General features: G+C 47.7%; 1 protein-coding gene across 1 annotated transcript in view; it reads left to right on the top strand.

Moving 5' to 3' along the window:
* Positions 1 to 1,896: 1,896 nt before the first annotated feature.
* The window catches only part of SYNPR (synaptoporin), a 109,875-nt gene continuing 93,582 nt past the window's right edge, over positions 1,897 to 18,189 (top strand). Inside the window, exons 1-2 of the mRNA XM_056338068.1 lie at positions 1,897 to 2,029; positions 2,123 to 2,188. Coding sequence (XP_056194043.1) covers positions 2,012 to 2,029; positions 2,123 to 2,188 — 84 coding nt within the window. The 5' untranslated portion in view covers positions 1,897 to 2,011. The remainder of the gene's footprint in view (positions 2,030 to 2,122; positions 2,189 to 18,189) is intronic.

The following is an 18,189-nucleotide window of genomic DNA, read 5'->3' as shown; positions in this document are numbered from 1 at the left end:
GCAGTCAATGGAGATTGGGCATAGTGTTTTTTTCCAGAATATACTGCCAATAAAATTAAGGAAAAAAGATTCTCCACCTCTCCCCAGCCTACTGCTCAGCTATGCCTTGACTAAATGTTTCAGTATTTTTTTTAATCTCTCAGGAGGTTTTTGAACTGCTTCAATACATCCGCAGCTCTAAGTCTCTCCATGAAAAAAACCTAATAAAGGAAACGGCACATGCCGGCGGGAAACTGCAAAGCAACAAAACTTCCCATGGCCAGAACCTGTGCTGGTATAAACTGGGGCTGAGAGCAGATACCGGAGCTGGAAATCTCTGCAGGAGGCAGCACAGTTACCCTGCTTTTCTGGGGGACTGGACTCATTTCTTCTTCAGGCGTGGGAGCTGAGGGCAGATGGCTCACAGGGACCTGGCCCTGCATCCCTGCACCAGCGGGAGGTTCTGGCTGAGAGTCAGAGGGGTAATTGCCTGTCCCTGCCTGCTTGTGCCTTTCGGAGGCTTAGGGATGCTGTGTCCTTGTGCCTCTGCGAGGGACTCTGCCTCCCATGGCACTAGGCCACCCGCAGGCAGTTACTAGAATTTCCGAGAAGCTTGTTATATTTCCTAGAGGTTATTTAAGTAAATAAACAAAAGCTGACTTGGTAACATTTTTAAGGAAAAGTTCTCCTTCTTTTTCCTGTTTGTTGGTTGTTGTTGTTTTTTTTCTCCTAAGGCAGAAAAAGGAAGGCACAAAAACGTAACCTTTTTTTCCTCAAAAAAATGAAATATAATTGTAATTCTGACCCCGAAGCTGGTTTATGATAAGGTAAAAAAAAGATTATTTAAAAAAAAATAATAGAACCTGACCCACGCCCATTGAGACCACAGACTTCAGCTGGGTTTGTTGCAGATCCATGACTTTGACACAAAATCCTCTGCCTCAGATTCCAATGAAACCTTCAGAAATGTGTTCCCCCTACATGCATCTTGTTTACTCCACAAACACAATTGGGTTTTTCTTCAAAAAGAGCTTTAGTCTGAGCAAAACTAATTGACTTATTAAACTTTTGCAGATGGCTGATTCCTTACAGGGCATAAAAGCTTCAGGTATTTTTTTTAGGCAGATATCACCATCTCTGACCTACTTAGGGCCCAAATCCTATTTGAGCACTGGTGTCCTGGTGGCACAACTGGTTGTCAGGGTGGCAGTTAAGTTGAATATGCAAATGTTTGCGGAATCAAGGCCTAACTCTTGGTGCTGGATGTGTGCTGTTAAATAGGGTGATGGGTTTGTGCCCTCGGCAATGCCGGGGCAGGCACTGGCTCCATCACAAGCCCCTCATGGTGATGGGTTAATGCCACGAGGAGCTGGGAATGTGGTGAGCGAGCAAGTGTGGACAGACACAGGGAACAGCAGCTTCTGCCAGGCTGTGCCACCCAGGATGTATTCTAATTATTAAGGTTGTGTTGGGAAACGAGGCCAGAACAACAGCAGGGCAGAAAATGCTGTTCTGCTGTCAAGGAAATGCTGGAAAAGCAGGAGGGAGCGCGTGCTTAGAGAGCAGGCTCGCAGAGCTGCAGCCCTGCGGGGGCCGGGGGCGGCGGGCAAGGCGGCCCCGGGAGGGCGAGAGGGGACAGGAGGACACGGAGCAGCGTGGCACCACCCCTGCGCCTGCTGCTTCACAAAAATATTCATAGTTTCTTTCCAGCCAAAGGGGGGGGGGGCGCAGTGTGTTGGCTCCCCCCCCCCACTTTTTTTTTCTTCTATCCCGACGTTTTCCTTTCCGCCCCGAAATAATAATATAAGAAAATATTAAGAAAAATCGGAAATAGACGAACAGCGATTTACGGAGCGGCGGGCGGAGGCCGGCGCGGTGCCCGGGCGCGGGGCGGCTCCGCGGGGCGGTGCGGGGGGTGCGGGCCCCGCCCGGCTGCTCCGCCCGGCGTGCGCGGGGGCAGCGCCGCGCATCCCCGGCTGGCGGGCGGCTCCGCTCCGCTCGGCTCCGCTCGGCTCCGCGGGGCTGCGGCGCCATGGAGGCGGTGGACCAGGTACGCGGAGCCCCGCGGGCGGGCGGGATCCGGCGGGGGGGGGGGGGGGGGCGCGGAGCGGGCGCGGTGCTGACTCGCTCTCTCTGCCCGCAGCTCGCCTCCGCGGGCACTTTCCGCGTGGTGAAGGAGCCGCTGGCCTTCCTCAGGGTGCTCGAGTGGGTGAGTGCCGGGGGGCGCGGGGGGGCTGCTCCCAAACTGCGCGCCCCGCGGAACAGGTGGGAGCCGCGCTGGGACGGCGGCGGGGGCTACCGAGGGGCCGGGGGGGGGACTGGCGTCCTACAGCGAGGCGGCGGGAGGGTTGGCGGGTGCCCCCACCGCCCCATCCTTGTGCTGGCTGTAAACGACTTTTTACAAACGAGGGGGCGAAATAATAATAATAATAATAATAATTAATAATAAAATCCTCATTATGCATTTAGCAAACTTGTCTCTGGGCCGAGCGGGGAAGGCGACGGATAATTGGTTTGCGGAGCAATGTCACTGTGTGTTGCTGTGATGCTCATTCGTAGTGAAGTCTGCAGGTCAAATGACATCCATCGCCAGTAGGTCTGCGGGAGGAGCGAGCCGCTCTGAACGGAAAGTTCAGAACATGTCACGGAGGATTAATCACATTCCCCTAACGCCGGCTGGCTGGGGAATTATGTAAGCCGCGGATTTTGGGGGGCACGTCCCCACGCGGGTGCGTTTAGCCACATGTTGGCACCCGCTGTGCAGCCAGGCCGCAGGGTGTTTGTGAGGGGCTGGTGAGGTGGGCTGGGGGCAGCTGCTCGCCCCGGACCCCTTCCCAGTCCCTGCTTGCGGTCGGCAGCGCCTCTTCCCCACTGGGCACCTCGACGCAGTGGGTCCCATGGAGATGGGTGATGGGGATGTGGTGGGGCCGTGGGCTTGGGTGACCTGCATGTGGAGGATGGACAAGGCCCCTAGCATTCCTCGCCCAGAGCTCCTGCAAACCCACCTGGCTGCTGCTCCTGCCTTGAGGATGAGCCAGGACACCCAGGGGTTGAGCCCCAGATGTTGCTTTGAGGGTGTTTCAGCTGCTCCGCGTCACTTGCCGTGGAGCAGAAGAAAGGGGAGCAAAGCAATTTCTATGGCCAGTTGCTGCTGGGAACGGGGTCTTTTGACTGCTGGCCCGGTGAAGCTGTGCCTGGTGGTGGTTGGGAAGCGAGCCCCTCTGCGAAGGGCTCTGAGCGGGGGGCCGCAGGCTGTGCCCTTGAGGAAGCTCTTCCCCCCGGCGTGTTGGCATCCTTGGGACAGCAAGTGGGAGCTCTTTTCCCTTGGCAGTGTTCTAGGTTTGTAACTTCTTCCAACGGCCGAAGATAAAAGCTGCCTTTGTCATGGTTGAAAGCCCCCCGCCGAAGTCTTCTGGCTGCTCCAGCTGCACGTTGCCCGTTGGCGTGTACAGGAACACACGTGCGGCTGCATGTAGGCAGAGCTCTTCCGACACAGCTGCAGTGTGTCAGTCCTTGGCAATAAGGGAACGCAGGAGAAGGGAGTGGAGCATGTTAACATTTAAGATGGTCTAAGAAATTACTTTTTCCCCCTTTTGACGCGTATGTGTAAGTAGAACTAAGCACATCTTAGTGTATAATATCTCAGAGTGTGGTAGACTTTATTTTTTTAAAATACTTGAAAGGCTTTTGGGATTACCCAAATTCCAGCTCTATTCGCTTCATCATGTTGCTCCCATCTTCCTCTCACCATGCCTACCAACTGCTATCCACCTCCCTGCCATCTCCAGTCTCGACTGTCTCTCTCTCCCTCAAACTCCTTTTATCAGCCTAATTAGCATTTTAAACTTAAAGACCAAATGCTCCAGCTGATTCTGTGTCCGATTCCGCATTCCCAGGCAGCCTCGAAACCCTCGGTGCAGTTGATCAGAACAGTCAAATTACACCATTAATTGCTGGATTTACAGCCGTTTCATTTCGGGTGTTAAATGGTGTGTGAGTGGGGCATTTTTATGCAAAAAGTACTGGTGACAGTGGAATTTATCAGACCTGCTCTTGTTAATGCTGATGAGGTTTTTTTGAGCTTTACAGTAATCACCTGTCAGAGGGTGTGACTGGTGTCATGTGAATGATGTGGCAGCTGAATCATAACACCCAGTTTTACAGAGTTTTAGGATTTGGGAAAGCAAGTGCAGTAATTTTAATGTTGTCTTCTTTTGGCTTATTTGTCATCTAAAAGGGAGGTGTTAACTTCTGCTTTTGAAAAGCTTATGCTTTTTTTAATGCACGTTTCCCAGAAAGCCAAGTTGTGGCTATCTAGTGTGAAAAACAAGCAGGTAGGACACAGAGGGTGGGGAAAGCCCTTTCTGCAATCTGAGCAGGGGAAAACTGGCATTTCTGCCCTGTTGTGTACTATAGCCCATATGCTACTCATGACACCTCTTAACACCTCCCACTAGAGTCCTAGATTGCATCTGCAAAGAAATAAAGTTCATAGCCCAGCTGGTGACACAGTGATCTTGGGCGATGGCTGGCTCTTGTGCTTGCGGGGAGGCTTCGTGGTGTTGCAGCACAGATGGCAGAGGAATGGGGGTTCCTCAGAAAGGCTGCTGGGGTGGAGATGGTGTAGACCGAAAATGTCCTCAGGTGGGCTGGGCAGTCCAGCCTTGAATCTTCACTCTCATCTTCTGGGCAATTTGGGTAGGCCCACGGTGGCTCAGGGGTCTGCGCATCTTTGTTAATAAACCTCTTGCACAACAGTGCTGCTGAAATTTGTGTGTTAACGAGTGCAAACACTTGCAAGTCTGGAGACAGCTGAGGTGGCTGTAGGTTTCTCAGGCATGAAACTGTAGCTATTGCAGAATGAATCCATAGGTGTGCAAATTCCAGTTTACCTATAGTCTGTCTCAGACATGGACCTCTGTCTCTGTACTTTTGTCTCTATATCTGACCTTTTTCAGTCTTCTACTTCGACTGTCACCTAACACCCAGAGACAAGATGCTGAGACAACACTGATTCTTCGGAATATTCACAGCACTGTGATATGTGTTCATTTGTATTTACGACATACATTGTATTTCTTTCAGCCAAGACATTGCATTTAGAAGCCATTAAGAGACAACGTTGGCTCAGCCCAGGAAAAGTTAAGAGAAGGGAGGGGAAGGGTTTGTAGCAATTAAGCAAGAGTTGTGTTTTTTAAACTCTACCTTGGTAACTGTGTACTTGGAGTATGTGGATCACAAACTGAGCTTGGAAAACTGCACATAGCTGTACAAGATAAGCCCTGGGTGTTTCTAGCTTTGAGTCAGCTCTTGCTTCATGACATGTGCTGGGGGCAGGGAAAAGCTGTTTGAAAGCTCTGTGTGTCCTTGCTCTTCTTTATTCCCTTGGCTGTTACTCCACGGATCTTTGCATGAGAAGAGGGTGTCCTTCTGAAGCTTATTTCTCATGATAATCTACTGTGGCACTACAACCAGTTGCAATGTCACAAACCCTATTACAACTTCACTTGAGAAATGACTCTCCTATACACGCACCTGACAGTAATGAATAACGAAAGATGAAAGCAAAGAAATATGTTCATTCGTCTCCCTGGATTAATTTCAGTCCTGTGAATCTCGGGATGTGTTTAGACTGCTTTTATTGGGGTCTGCAAAAAGAGAGCAAGACAAGCAAGTCTGTCAGTTGTGGTCTATTTGTTTCTCAGTCGTTGCCTCTCTGGAGCCTTAACAAAGGCAAATTAAGTGAAAAGCAAGGCTCTGCGCATCGCGGTGTGATGGGTATATGAACTACCTCAGGTATAATCAGGTGGTTACCTGCAAAAATACTTTTGTAAAAGTGGGAACTTTGTATCACTAGGCTGAGGTTTTTAATGAACTTCGCAGCGATTTGCCACAAACAACTTTCCTACTGCAGACCCAAAGCAACCTGACATTTGTCCAGTTTCTGTGTAAAATAACAGGAGATGCAGTGCTTGTCATAACACCTTTCCCTGTAATCCTCGATAAATAGCAAAGTTGCAGAATCTCAAGCTTTTTTGATAGTTGGGAGGTGCTGTGTTTGCCTTGCTGATTATCTGCAGATTGTTTTAAAATACCGTGCAACAAGCTTCCTGCTCCGCCAGCTTGGAGCCCTGTCTGGGCTGGTATGAGCACAAAGACAGTGCAAGTAGCTCTGTCGAAGCCAGTGTCTTTGATGATGAGATGACGATGATGATGATGAAAATGACAGATGCGAGTCATTTATGCTGCAGCACAGATCTTGTGGATGCTGGGGCTTTTTTTGTAGGACAACTTGGAAGTGGACCTGAATGTGTCTGAGGAGCTGTTTTTATTTTTGCCTCTGTGCAGAGAAAATACATTCCAGGCCTTGCCTGACTGCAGCTCATCACTGCTCATGAGCATCTTCATGGGATGTGCCAAAGATTTCCAAAGCAGCGCAGGGCATTTGGACAACAAATCCCCATCCACCTCCAGTGAAAACTGGACAAGAGAGTTGCAAGGTGGTTTGAAAAATCTATGTGTACATGGACTGAGCTAACCTTGCTTTGCTTCCTTGCCTTCATGATGCTGATCATTTGACTGGTGAGCCAGAAAAAGGCCAGGCTGTTGCTAGCCTGGCAAGAGTCAAGCTTGCTTTGCTTGTGTAGATTCTGAAAGGGTTAGCACCCCTTGCCTCGCAAACAGGTGTGTATTTCGAAGGCAAAGGGAATCTGAATCTTGAAAGACTGATAATAAGTCTTGTCTTTTTGTCCTAATGCTGATTGCTCATCTGGCCATGGAGCGCTTTTGTTGGATTATATTTGCATGCATATGAATGGCCATAAGTAGCTGCATGCTTTCAAGTGTGTCCTAGAAAAGCCTAGATATCTTGAGATGCTGAAAATAAATGAAAAAAAAAATTAAGAAGGTAATGCTTACACGAGGGATGTGTGTTTAGTAGTTTGCTCTACATAGTGTATTATGGGCCTGAGATAATTTGTAGTTGCTTGAGACTCGTCATCATGTTTGCTTATGTGTGGTTGGTTTTTGCTTAACCAGAAAGCTGCTGTTTGCTCTGGCATGGGCGGAGACTTGAGGTGGTGGAGCAGGGTAACCTTGCAGAAGCTTAAGGCTCCTCAGGAATGCAGGGCTGGAAGAGCTGAATGTTTCTTCTCTGCCCTCATATTGAAAGAGAAACCTTAATAAAATATTTCTTTCTGACTGCTAATGTTGCTTATGCAATGCCAGGATCAAGTGCTGCATTTAGTGTTGGGTCCATCTGTCTTGATGTGTAAGCTACACAAACACGTGTGAAAAATGTATTGGTTTTGATGTCTGCCTTGGGATGCAGGTACCTAACTGTTCTTGAGAACCTGGTCCCAGTTGCTACCTCAAAGGTCTTGTAGGTGTAGTGTCAGGTCAATAAAACCTGTGCCACTTAATAAAAAAATGTAAATCCATTTCTATGGCATTTTAATATTAGAAAGGTAATTACCCTGTAACTAACCCTTCTCTGTAAGCTGTCATTAATTGGATGATTTCTTATAGGCAGCTTAGCATAATGCATGCAAAATGCACTGCAGCTCTGTACAGGCAAAAATTGCCACAGTGAAACAATGGGATCCGAGCATCCAAAAACCCCTGAGCCCTGCAAACAGGCTGTATTGGTCCTTGTCACTGGACCTACAACTTCTGACCACGTATCGGGGCATCAGTAATCTGCAGGCAGGGAACTCTGTCGGACAAGTTATTTTTATTAGGAAGAACCGAGAGGTCGATGTTGCCATTAGACATCAGGCTGTGTTGTGTGCGACAGGAGAGATCTGAAAAGTTTTGTAGTCTTACTGAAGCCAGATGTGAAAGCCACGTGTCCCTCTGTCCGTGGGACTGGGATAAAGGCAGCAGAAGCAGTAACAGTGCCTACGTGGTATTTTACCTTGTGGTCTTAACTTCTGAGAGTCTTGTGATTCTGAAACCTTTGGCTTTGATAAACCATATGCTTTTAGAGCAGGGTAGCAGAAGAAGGATGGAAGCCCTAAAGACTGAAAACCCAAAACATGAAAGAGCAGAAAACCTGTCTTGTGATCCCATGGGTTTACACAGAGTGCAGAGAGTTGGCTGTTCTGCATGCTGTTCTGCACGCTGTTCACATGCGTGTTTAGCTGTATGCAGATGATCTTGGAAACTGAGAACTGTGCTTGTCCCATCGAAAGGTTGCAGTTAAAATGGTACAAATGTTGGCACAGGCAAGGAGGGAAGGAGAAGAGGCCAGCAATGCCCAGCCACATTGCAAATAAGTGGCACCTTACATCTGGAAAGTGCCTGCCGTTTTCCACGTAGGCTCATGTTGTGGTCATGGAAGAGTTGATTTTAAAAGGTCGCCTGAAGTTTGTTTAAATTCTGATGATTCTCAAGCAGCCCGGAGTGAGACCTGATATAAAATAATTATGTAGGATTAGCACATATGGTTGAGATACGGTGCTCCAGGAATCAGGAGGTTTTGGAGTTATGTACTGCTTCCGTGGAAATTCCTGGGTGAAACCGATAAAAGCTCCTCGTGATAAGACATTGCAATGGCTGGCATTATCTGAGTGTGGCTGCTTCAAGCATTAGGAATAGAAGATGAGGAGAGAGACTCATTAATGCTAAATTTGATTACATATGCAAACCAGGTTTCTATGAAGGGAAGAACAAAAATGATCTGACTTTCAAACTAGCAAGGAGATGCACGGAGATAGAGGGCTCTGCCATTAGACATACACGGTTAAAGTCTCCTTGCCAATTTTTATGAGGGAGATGTTCCAGTCATCACTCCTGTAAATCAGCGTCTGCATAATTGGAGCCCCGGGTGAAAGCCCTGCATGTTGACATCTCTGGATTCAAATGTTGCAGCTGGGGGAGGACAGGCTCAGAGGTGCCTGTGACAAAACCCTTTCATCATGGATCCTGTAACCCCCAAGCTGACCTGGCTTCATGGCACAGGTGTAGTCCCAAGGGGCAGGAGACCTCCTGGTTGCTGGCTGAAACCTCTGCCCTGCTCTGGGAGTGAGGACCCCCTCCTGATGCAGGGGAAGGGGGGAGGAAAGAAGCAGGGTAGCGCTGGGCTCTGCGCAGGGCTGGCAATGGAAGACAAAGTGCTCACGTCACACCCCTGCTAGCACCGCTGTCCCCTTAGGCACCAAATAAAAGTAGTTAAGTAGTAGTATGGTCCTGGGGTGCAGTGTGGCAAACAGCACTTGGCCAGCTGGCTGGCTGTCCAGCCCAGCAACTGGCCAAAAGGGTCTTAATGGCTTTTGCTCTCAGGGGGCACCTGCAAAGTGCTGCAAGGAACGTTATTGAAAGGAGCATACAGCGTGGAGCCTCGGCTTTTAAGGTGTTTGTTCAAAGTGGCATATGTACTGCAAAGTGTGACATAGTTGCTAAGGTGACAGCTTGCTTGCTTTTTGGCAAAAGCCAAAGAATACTGAATATAGAAAAACTGCAAGCTTTTGCTTTGTTTAATTTGCACAGTTTTATCTTCTGGCTATCGTAGAGACTTCTCAGGTTTGTCCTTGGAAGCAGTGTTTTCCCATTCAGAATACTTCACTCCCCATTCTTAAGGAAGTGCTTAGATTGCATAAAATCATGGGGGGTTTCAGTGACTATAATTGTAGGTACAAATCGTGGCATGGAAAGGGCTTGTTAATAGCATTCAGTAAGGAAATATTCTCTAAGAACCTTTTATATAAGCAAAAAATATGAGATGTTGTCTCATTAGCAGCCTATGGATGCGGGCACATCCATGATCACATAGTCCAGAAGATTTTTGCATGTAGTATTGGCATGCATTTTCAAAGTGCTTGAATTGAAGCAGAAATGCATGGTGAGGTGAGAACTGGTGTTGGTCAGGCTCAGGTGTTTGTTGGTGTGAGAGGGAGGGAAGTCCAGGCAGGGAGTCTTGGATCGGGCAGCTCGGTTGCTGCTGTGGTTGTGTATTTTCATAGTGCTGCTAGGGGAGAAGGATCAGCAAAGGATTAGACTGATGTAGCCCCTCAAGAAGGGGCTTTCTGGATGAGCAGCCATCTGTGGCATGAAGCAGTGTTCTGGTCCTCAGCGTGGAGAGGAAAGCAGAAAGGTCTCTCAAGCCTAATGCCAACTTTGGTCTTTAAAGCAGTGGGGTATGTAAATGGCCGGGAAAGGCTGAAGTAATGTGCTCATTGCCCTTTATTGTTTTACCTTTTCCTTCTCTGTGATGTTCTAATGGATAGACAAATGTGTTTCTCTGAACAAGCTGTTCTGTCTGTGCCTCTTCCAAAATGCCTCGGTGTCTGGGGAAGAGGCTGTGTTAGAGGCAGAGCCTGCGGGAGCTGCTGAGCTAATGCTGTGGGGAGCAGAAAGTGCTGCAGCCCGGAGCTTGGGATGAAATCTGGGGGAGCTTTGTGGGCTCCTGTTCCTAGAGAAGTGCTGGTGCAGATGTCCCAGCCCCAATTTGGCAGTGCAATTGCAAGGTAAAAGTTGGCGAGGGTATTTTCAGAATGGTCGGAGATCGTGTCACCCTGCACAGGGGCTCTTGCTGGGGGACTGGGGATGTCTCTTTGCTGAGAAGACCCCCAACAAGCATCCTAGGCAGAGATGTGCAGGGGGCAGATACTCTCCCATTCCTCTGTGTTAAGGAAGCAGGAGAAAAACTGTGGAGCAGGAGGATTTCAATAAAGTATTATACATTTCCAGATGAGAGGTGTACTGTCCCAGACCCACTGTCAGAAATAAATCTGATTTGACTGTCCTGAAAAACCCCCAACCTGTCAACTTGATCTTTATTCCATGAGAAATACCAGACCCTGCTGCAAACAGCCTGACTGAATATTCCTGAGAAGTGCTCAAGAACCTGAAGTACTGAGGGTGAAATTCTGCCCAGAAGATCTCAGAAAAAAATGCCACCTAACATCGGCAAGATCATTGATACATCAGGAAGTGATTTATAGCAACAGCTCTTTGAATTTCAAGAAGTGGTTGTGTCTGTCCTCAGTCTTCACTCTTCCTGATGCCATTTCTCTGCCCTCCTGTGTTATTTCTCAGGTGATGCAAATCCAGAGTTTCTGTTGCTTGAAGTAATAAGCCTCAGCTCAAATCCTTGGCACTTGCATGTTGGGTGCTTGTATTAGGGGCCCGTGTTTGACACTGCCAATCTTCCTAATATTAGGTGAAAAGCCTCAGTGGCACCCCAAATAATACTATAAAAGTAGCAAAATCTTCCTTGCTAGCTTCTCAGAAACTAAGGACACAACAGGCTGCTTGGCTCAGGCTCCCCGATGTGGGCCATATGATGGCCTATGACTGCCTTCAGTATCCAAGTCAAAATACCCTAGAATGCCAGGAAATACCTTAGAGTTATTTAACAAGCAAACTTGAGCCTTGCTTGAACTGTTTTCAGAATAATCTTCTCCCTGGCTGTGCGCTGGAGGTATGCTTGAAGCAAAACAAGGCGAGTCCCCCATTTGTGTGCAAGTTTAAAAACCACATAGTTGCTTACCCTGCTATTCCTCATGCAGAGGCTATGTTACACACAAAGCAGCACTGCTCTGCATCAGTGTTTTACCCTATTTAAAACATCTTTCATATGGAGAGAGTGGTGGCTGGGAGTGGTTGAACATAGCAAGGTCACAGCTCTCTGTTGGGACCATAAGAGGGAATGATGCCTGTGAGGGTGTATCGTGTCCAGCCCAGTGGGGTTAGGTCTGATACTGGAAATTGGGTTATTACTGCAGAATATGTATATTGAGATAATTTTTCTTTGGAGTTGAGCAGTTTCTCCAAGTGCTTTTTCAGAGGCTGTGCTTGAAAGCCAAAGCAAGTGTGGGATTCCCCCACCGCCAAATCCAGCAGCTGATAAATCCAGCAGAGCTCTCCTGATTGCCATCTCCAAGGGCAGTCAGCGTGCTGGAGTGGAATTAGGTCCTGGTTCGAAAGAACACGCCTGCCAAAAAATTAAACAATGGATGTCTTCCTGTTTAATTTTAACATTTTAATTAAATTCTTTGCTGCTGCGTGCCTTTGATCTCAGCAAGCTGATATACATGGTGTCTGCTGTTGTGTCGTAGCAGTGTTTTGTTCTAATCTTGCACACAGACGCAAGGATGCATTTGAGTATGGATAAAAGTGCAAAAGCTGCACGCTGCCAGGTACCAAGTGCGTCGCAGACTGACTTTTCCAACTGGTGACCACAGGCGTGTGGAAAGAGAGATGATTCAAGAGTATGACTCAACCGAGCTTCTTTCTGAACATATTCTCTCCCCATTTTTAATCTACTTCTGTGAATGGTACTGCAAGAAGAGTTTCCTTGATGGAATTACTCATTGAGAGAGTTGAGGCCAGGAGCAGAGATTTCATTGCAAAACATTCACTTTCATGTGGGTTAATTAATAAAGTTTGATCCTTCAGAGCAAAAGCAGAGCTGTATGGCATTGGCTAGGCACCTCTATTGATTAGTCCCAGCCGAGTGCCAGGTTTGGGAGCGCTTGGCAGGCTGCCGGCTTGCGGTGCGGCACTGGGTGCTGAGCGGCGCGCAGCCGAGCAGCCCCACCGCAGCCCATCTCAAAATGTGTGGAAGGGTCTGCAAATAGAGACGAGGTAACACATCGTCTCCCCTGCACCGTTGGGGGCTGGGCTTCGATGATGATGATGAGAGGCGGTAAATGAGCTGGGAGCACGTGGTATTTTCATAGCAAGGAAACGTGTTAGAGCGAGTTTCCTCGTGCGTTACAGCGTGGGGCAGGTAGCTGAGGGGTGTGTGGAGTGTTTGTGCTTTGCAATTTGGGCTGTACCTTGATGTCAGGGAAGCATCTGTCATTGCTGCATCAAAAAGTCATTGGTGGAGCTGATTTGGTAAAACAGATTTCATTTTCTTGGGGGAAAAGTAATTTTTAATCTAAATTTCCATTGGAAACTGGCACTCTGGTGAGATCATGAATGAAGAAAAATTTATGCCAGAAACTACAACATTTCATCATGAAATATTTCTGTAAAGAAGCCGTGGTTGGGTCCCATTCTCCTTCTCCTCTCCACACCCCACTGCAGTGCCCTGGGCTTGCCCCTCCCAGAGCAGCCGGTGATGGATCACATCACCCGTGACCCCCCTGTGCACCGGGACGGTGCGTCCGGCTGTGGAGCCCGACTGACAGAGCAGGGGCAGAGCGAGGGGCCAGCCCGGGCTCCTCAGGGGCACAGCAGTGTCCCCAGGGTGGCTGTTGCAAGCCCTTGGCACTGGGACTTAGAAAGAGGAGGCTACGTTTTTTGAGAGACAACTTGTTTTGAAAAAGATGAGTGAGTCTCCAATGCAGAAAATGGTTTTGGTGGGAAATTTTCAGCTGATCTAAGGCAGCATTTACATATTGGTGTTGTAGTTCATGCTTGTGTGCCTAGCCCTTCTCTTGGTCAAATGTGGAGCGTTTCAGGGCTGTGCTGAGGCAGCACAGTCCACTGAGCAGGGAATCGGTGAGCCATGCTCCTCAGCGCCTTGTTCTGCTGCGTTGGCTCCGTGGGCTGTACGCGCTGCCGCTGCTGCCAGCGCAGCCTGTCACTCGTGGCAGGCAGCTCTGCGGAGAGGGCGCCCGTTCCAGCACAGAATCTGTGCCTGTCCAGATTGCGCGGCCCTGGCAGGCAGCAGGAGCTGGCTTCGCGGTGGGCCGACATATGCGGGGGACTCTGGCTGTGCCACGCGGCAGAACGCCTCCCGCTGCCACGTCACCGCGCTTCCCGGGCAGGGATGATGCCGTGAAAATGAGCTCCTTGCCTGCGGTCCTCCACGGCCCGCCACTCCCACTGCAGGGACCAAGTGCTGTCACTGCTTTTTTTGTTTTGTTTGGTTTTGGGTTTTATTTATTTATTATCCCCTTTTCTTTTTTTTCATCCCCTTCGTCATGGCTTTCACAGCAGAATGACAGCAACAGGAGACCGAGGCGGACCTCGGGTCTCATGGCAGAACCGATCCAGCACAGCATGCGTTGCTGAGGAGTTAAATAGAAAAGCTCTTTCTGCTCTATAGCTCGCTGTGGCATAGTTCATTCATTTTTAAAAATAGGTTTCCATCTTTTTGTTTATGTGCTCGTTAGCGCTGGCCACCCATGGGTGCAGCATTGGTTGTTAATGCAGCTGAAGAGGCTCTGACAGAGCTAATAAATGGTTTTGGCGCAGCTTAGTCCCCCAAAAGTAGTGACTCAGCAACGATCAAACGTCTCTCATGGGACAAACAGTTCCCAGCTATTCCCAATTTGCCATAAAACCTGCATGTCACTGGGCTGCCGGGAGGCAGGGCTCGAGTACCCCACATCTGTATTCCTTCTGTGCAGAGAGATTGCTAAGCATGTCCTGGGTGGTAGGACAAGAGTACTCTTGCCTGGTTCAAAAGAGGGTTTTTTTCTGGGGATTTTTACACTCCACCCCGTGATGCGCTTTGGGATGCATTCAGCTTTCTCTTCTGAATAGGGCTCCAGATGATGGAAATAAATTATCATAAATTAGAATAGATTGCACTCCTCAGCATCTCTACATCTGTCATTATGTTTCTTTAACAGTTCAGTTTAACATTTATACACACTCTGACAGCAGATACTGGTGTGTATGCTATAAATATTGGCTTGGAGAAGACATTAATGGAGTTTAGGTAAACGTTTGATGCCGCTGAGATTCCATTCCATATGGTGGTATGCAGCAAAATCGGATTCAACGTGCCATGTATAGTGCTTGTGTATTCCCTATAGACCATCCTCCTGGCGTTTCATCAGCTTACCACGTTACCAAGAAAGCACAGGTGCCTTCAAAGAGGGAAACGAGCTTCTTGCAGTCTGTTCTGGTTTTTACAACCTGTATTGTTCGTGATGTTTACAGCCGACGTGCAACATGTACAGACGGGAAGGGCTCAGGGAAAAGAGATGTCTTGCAGAAGCAGTGGTCAGGAATTAGCCAACGAGTCGTGGGAGAGCTCTGTTTTGTACGTGTATGAAGGAGACCCATGGGTTTTGCTGGCCAAGATGCCTTTTTGTTAGACAGAAACTGAGTAACGGAGCAAAAGTTTTGCATGTTGGTTCGTTACAGTTGTTAAACATTAAATTTGTGACTCTTAACCCCTGATGAAACTGTCACCAAAACCACACGTGGGGAGCGTGGCTTCAGGGTTTGAAGAGGCTGGCACGTGTCCCACTGGCTTGCAGGAGGACAAATAGCCAAGACCATCGCAGCAAGAAATATATTCCGGTCCCTCTGGTGTTCCTTCTGTAGTTCAACAGAAACTGGATGTCTCCCACAAGTTTGTTGTTTTGGTGGGTTTTGTTTGTTTTGCTAATTGCAACACCTTGATTAGTGCAGCCTGATGATGTGGCTGCCTCCACTGCAGTATATCTCTGATTTTCCCCTCTTTCAAGCTAGCATGATGGCCAGAAGTGTGTTGTCTGGCTCAACGCCGCGGAGGGGCAGTTGGGGTAAAGCAGCTGGGCAGTCCATCCTCTGCGCCTGATGTGGGACCCTGGGAAACATCTGGCTCATGCCAGCCCCGGGGCACATCTGCCACAGAGAGGAGCACGGCTGCTTCATTTGCCCCTGTGTAATGCAATGTAAGTAATGAAGTAACCGTAAGGTACAAACTGGCTCAAAGCAGGGCAGTCCGAAGAGAAAGTGCTCTTCACACTGTGAATTGCTAAAAGGTCTTTATGATGCCAGTGGATTAAAAATCTGAGAAGAAAAAACCCTCCAGTGCTGTAAGTTCAAGATGCATCTTTTAAAAGCTGCTGGTGGGGAGGGGAAGAGATAACTTATCTGAATGGAAATGTATTTAAACCCTGTATCTTGTACAGTTCTGTGTTACCGCAAAGAAAACAGTGTATTCCCTGTCACTTGGAGAGCTGGAGCATTTTTGTATAGGCTGAGTGGGATTCTGTGATAATGGTACCCCTTTTGATCTGAATCATTAGCCAAATTTTCAGATCTTTGCCAGTTATTTTTTTTTAAAAGAAGTTACTTCAGATGTTTCGGTGATGTACTCATGCTTATTTGCACCAGCAGTACGGAAGAGCCTGGCACGTTCCTGTGTCCCGTGAGGGACCCTGCATCCTCAGGCTCCTTCCCCATGGCTGGGCAGAGATCTCTCTCTTACCTTTTCTCATGTTTCCAGGTTTTCTGCCTCAACTTTCCCTCTCGTTTTGGCTCCTGCAGGAAAAAGATGTTTTGCAAAACCATTAGCAGAATGCTTCCACCCAGAGCAAAATGTTGCCCGTGATTTTCCTTTGAATAGCTTGTTCTGTCTGTCTGAGCTTGAGGCTGGCATTTATGTCTCTTGAATGATGCAATAAAGGAACTAAACTGTGTTTAAAGAAAGGCAGCATTTACATTTATCTGATGTTAAAGGCATTGTAGCCCAGCCAACAAGATTTCATGGTGAGCCTTGCTCCAGTGAGGAAACCTTTAGCCTTCTCCGAGCTGAAACTCCAGGGAGCACTTCCAAAGCACTGAAATTTTTATCATTATTTGTTTTATTTTCTGCATCCTTTGTCTCTTTGAGGACTGGACACTGCAGACCTGGGCACTCTGGGTGCAGCCCCTGCCACATAGCTACGACAGACGTGGGTTTCTCCGTGATGGCCTCATGCGAGCATGCTGACTTTGAGAAGGGATGTGCAGCAGGAGGAAATGAATGCCAGCAATCTGCATCAGATCATTTGTCATGCGAATATTTCCTTGAATTGTTTGTTTAATTAATTGCAATTTTTAATTTAGCTCTGCTCTCAACTGTAAAGATACTCTTGGGTGGAGGGGAGAGAAAGAAGCCCTTATTCTGGGTGGGTTTTTCTGTTTGTTTTCAAATATACATGATGTTCTCATAGGAAATGGGTCTATTTACTCCTTTTTCATTAAACCTGCCAGGTTTTAGCTTTCACATATGACTGATGTTTGTAGATCCCAAAGCTATTTGTTTTAGGCTTTCTGTCCCCATAGCAAACCTGGAGATGACCTGTTCTTAGTTCCTGCTGTCACCTGTACCTGGCTGAAAGGCCCTTCGGGGTAGGACGGGAGAGAAGTCGCACTTTTTGCACTCCAATCAGTGCTGGATTCGGAGTTTAAAAATATCACAAGTGAAAAACATGGATGTGAGTCATACAGAAAACACCCTTCATTTCTAAGGGAATATAAATATCAGAAAAACACATTCTTCAGATGTTTCCTCCTCCTGAGAGGTAGCCATATCCAAGATTTCTGTTTGAAGTGTTCAATCATAAACATCAGTCCCCTGCTGTCAGAGTGACCACTAGATGCAGGAGACGCCTATTAAATGTTTATAGCTAATGCCTTGCCAGAGCTACATCAGTCACGAGGGTCTGGGTGAGCTTTGCATGAAGGGAAGAGGCGAAGAAGCCTGCAACTGTACTGCTTGGGTCAAGGTACTCAAGCGATCTCAATCTGCAGTAAATGCCTCACTTCTGGAAAGTTTGGTCCTCACTTTGGACCGAAACACTCATCAATATCTAACACATCTGTGTTAGATCCAGAACAGCATCTCTTGCATGCTTTTGGCGGCGTGAGCTCTTTTCAGTCATCCTCTTTGCCCCTGGCAGCTGGGAGACTATAATTTTGTATCAGCTGGGCTTAGTGGTTTTTTGAAGCAAGCGTGTGTTAAAATGCATATGCATTTCCCTATGTTTTTACAAGATTAATATTTTAAAGGCTATTTAATACAAAATTGCTGAAAATTATTTAAATCTGAGACATGCTGGAGAGATCAGAGAACTGTTATCAACTGTTGAATTAGTAATGTTGAATTAGACATGAGAAAATCCTTTTCAATTTAAGTGGCTTTTCTTAGAACTTTTTGCATGTTTAATATCTTCATTCATCCTTCTAACGGTTGTTCCAGTTTTGGCTCTCCCTGAGTATCTGTGCCAATGTGCACAGTGCATCAGGGTCTGAACTGTATCCATTCAGCCACACTGTACATCCCTGAGGGCCATCAGGGAGCCCCCAGACCACTTGTCTCAGGGGTCCTTTTTCCTCCTGTGGATGCGGTGCGAAGATTGAGCCCTTCATGGATAATTTCATGCTTGTGTTTGAAAAGCTTGGTTGTGCGGCTGTCTGAGAGAATGGAGATCATGAGTGCCCTTTGGTGTAGACACTTCAGCGTTACCTTCCAAGAATCAAAATTAAAAGTTTGAACTGGGCACAGCATATGCATGATATTTTGCAAGAATGCTACTGTGAGGCTGTGCG

Source organism: Falco biarmicus, chromosome 4 (genome assembly GCF_023638135.1).
Source record: "Falco biarmicus isolate bFalBia1 chromosome 4, bFalBia1.pri, whole genome shotgun sequence".
Lineage (NCBI taxonomy): Eukaryota > Metazoa > Chordata > Aves > Falconiformes > Falconidae > Falco > Falco biarmicus.
This window is presented reverse-complemented; position numbering and strand designations above follow the sequence as displayed.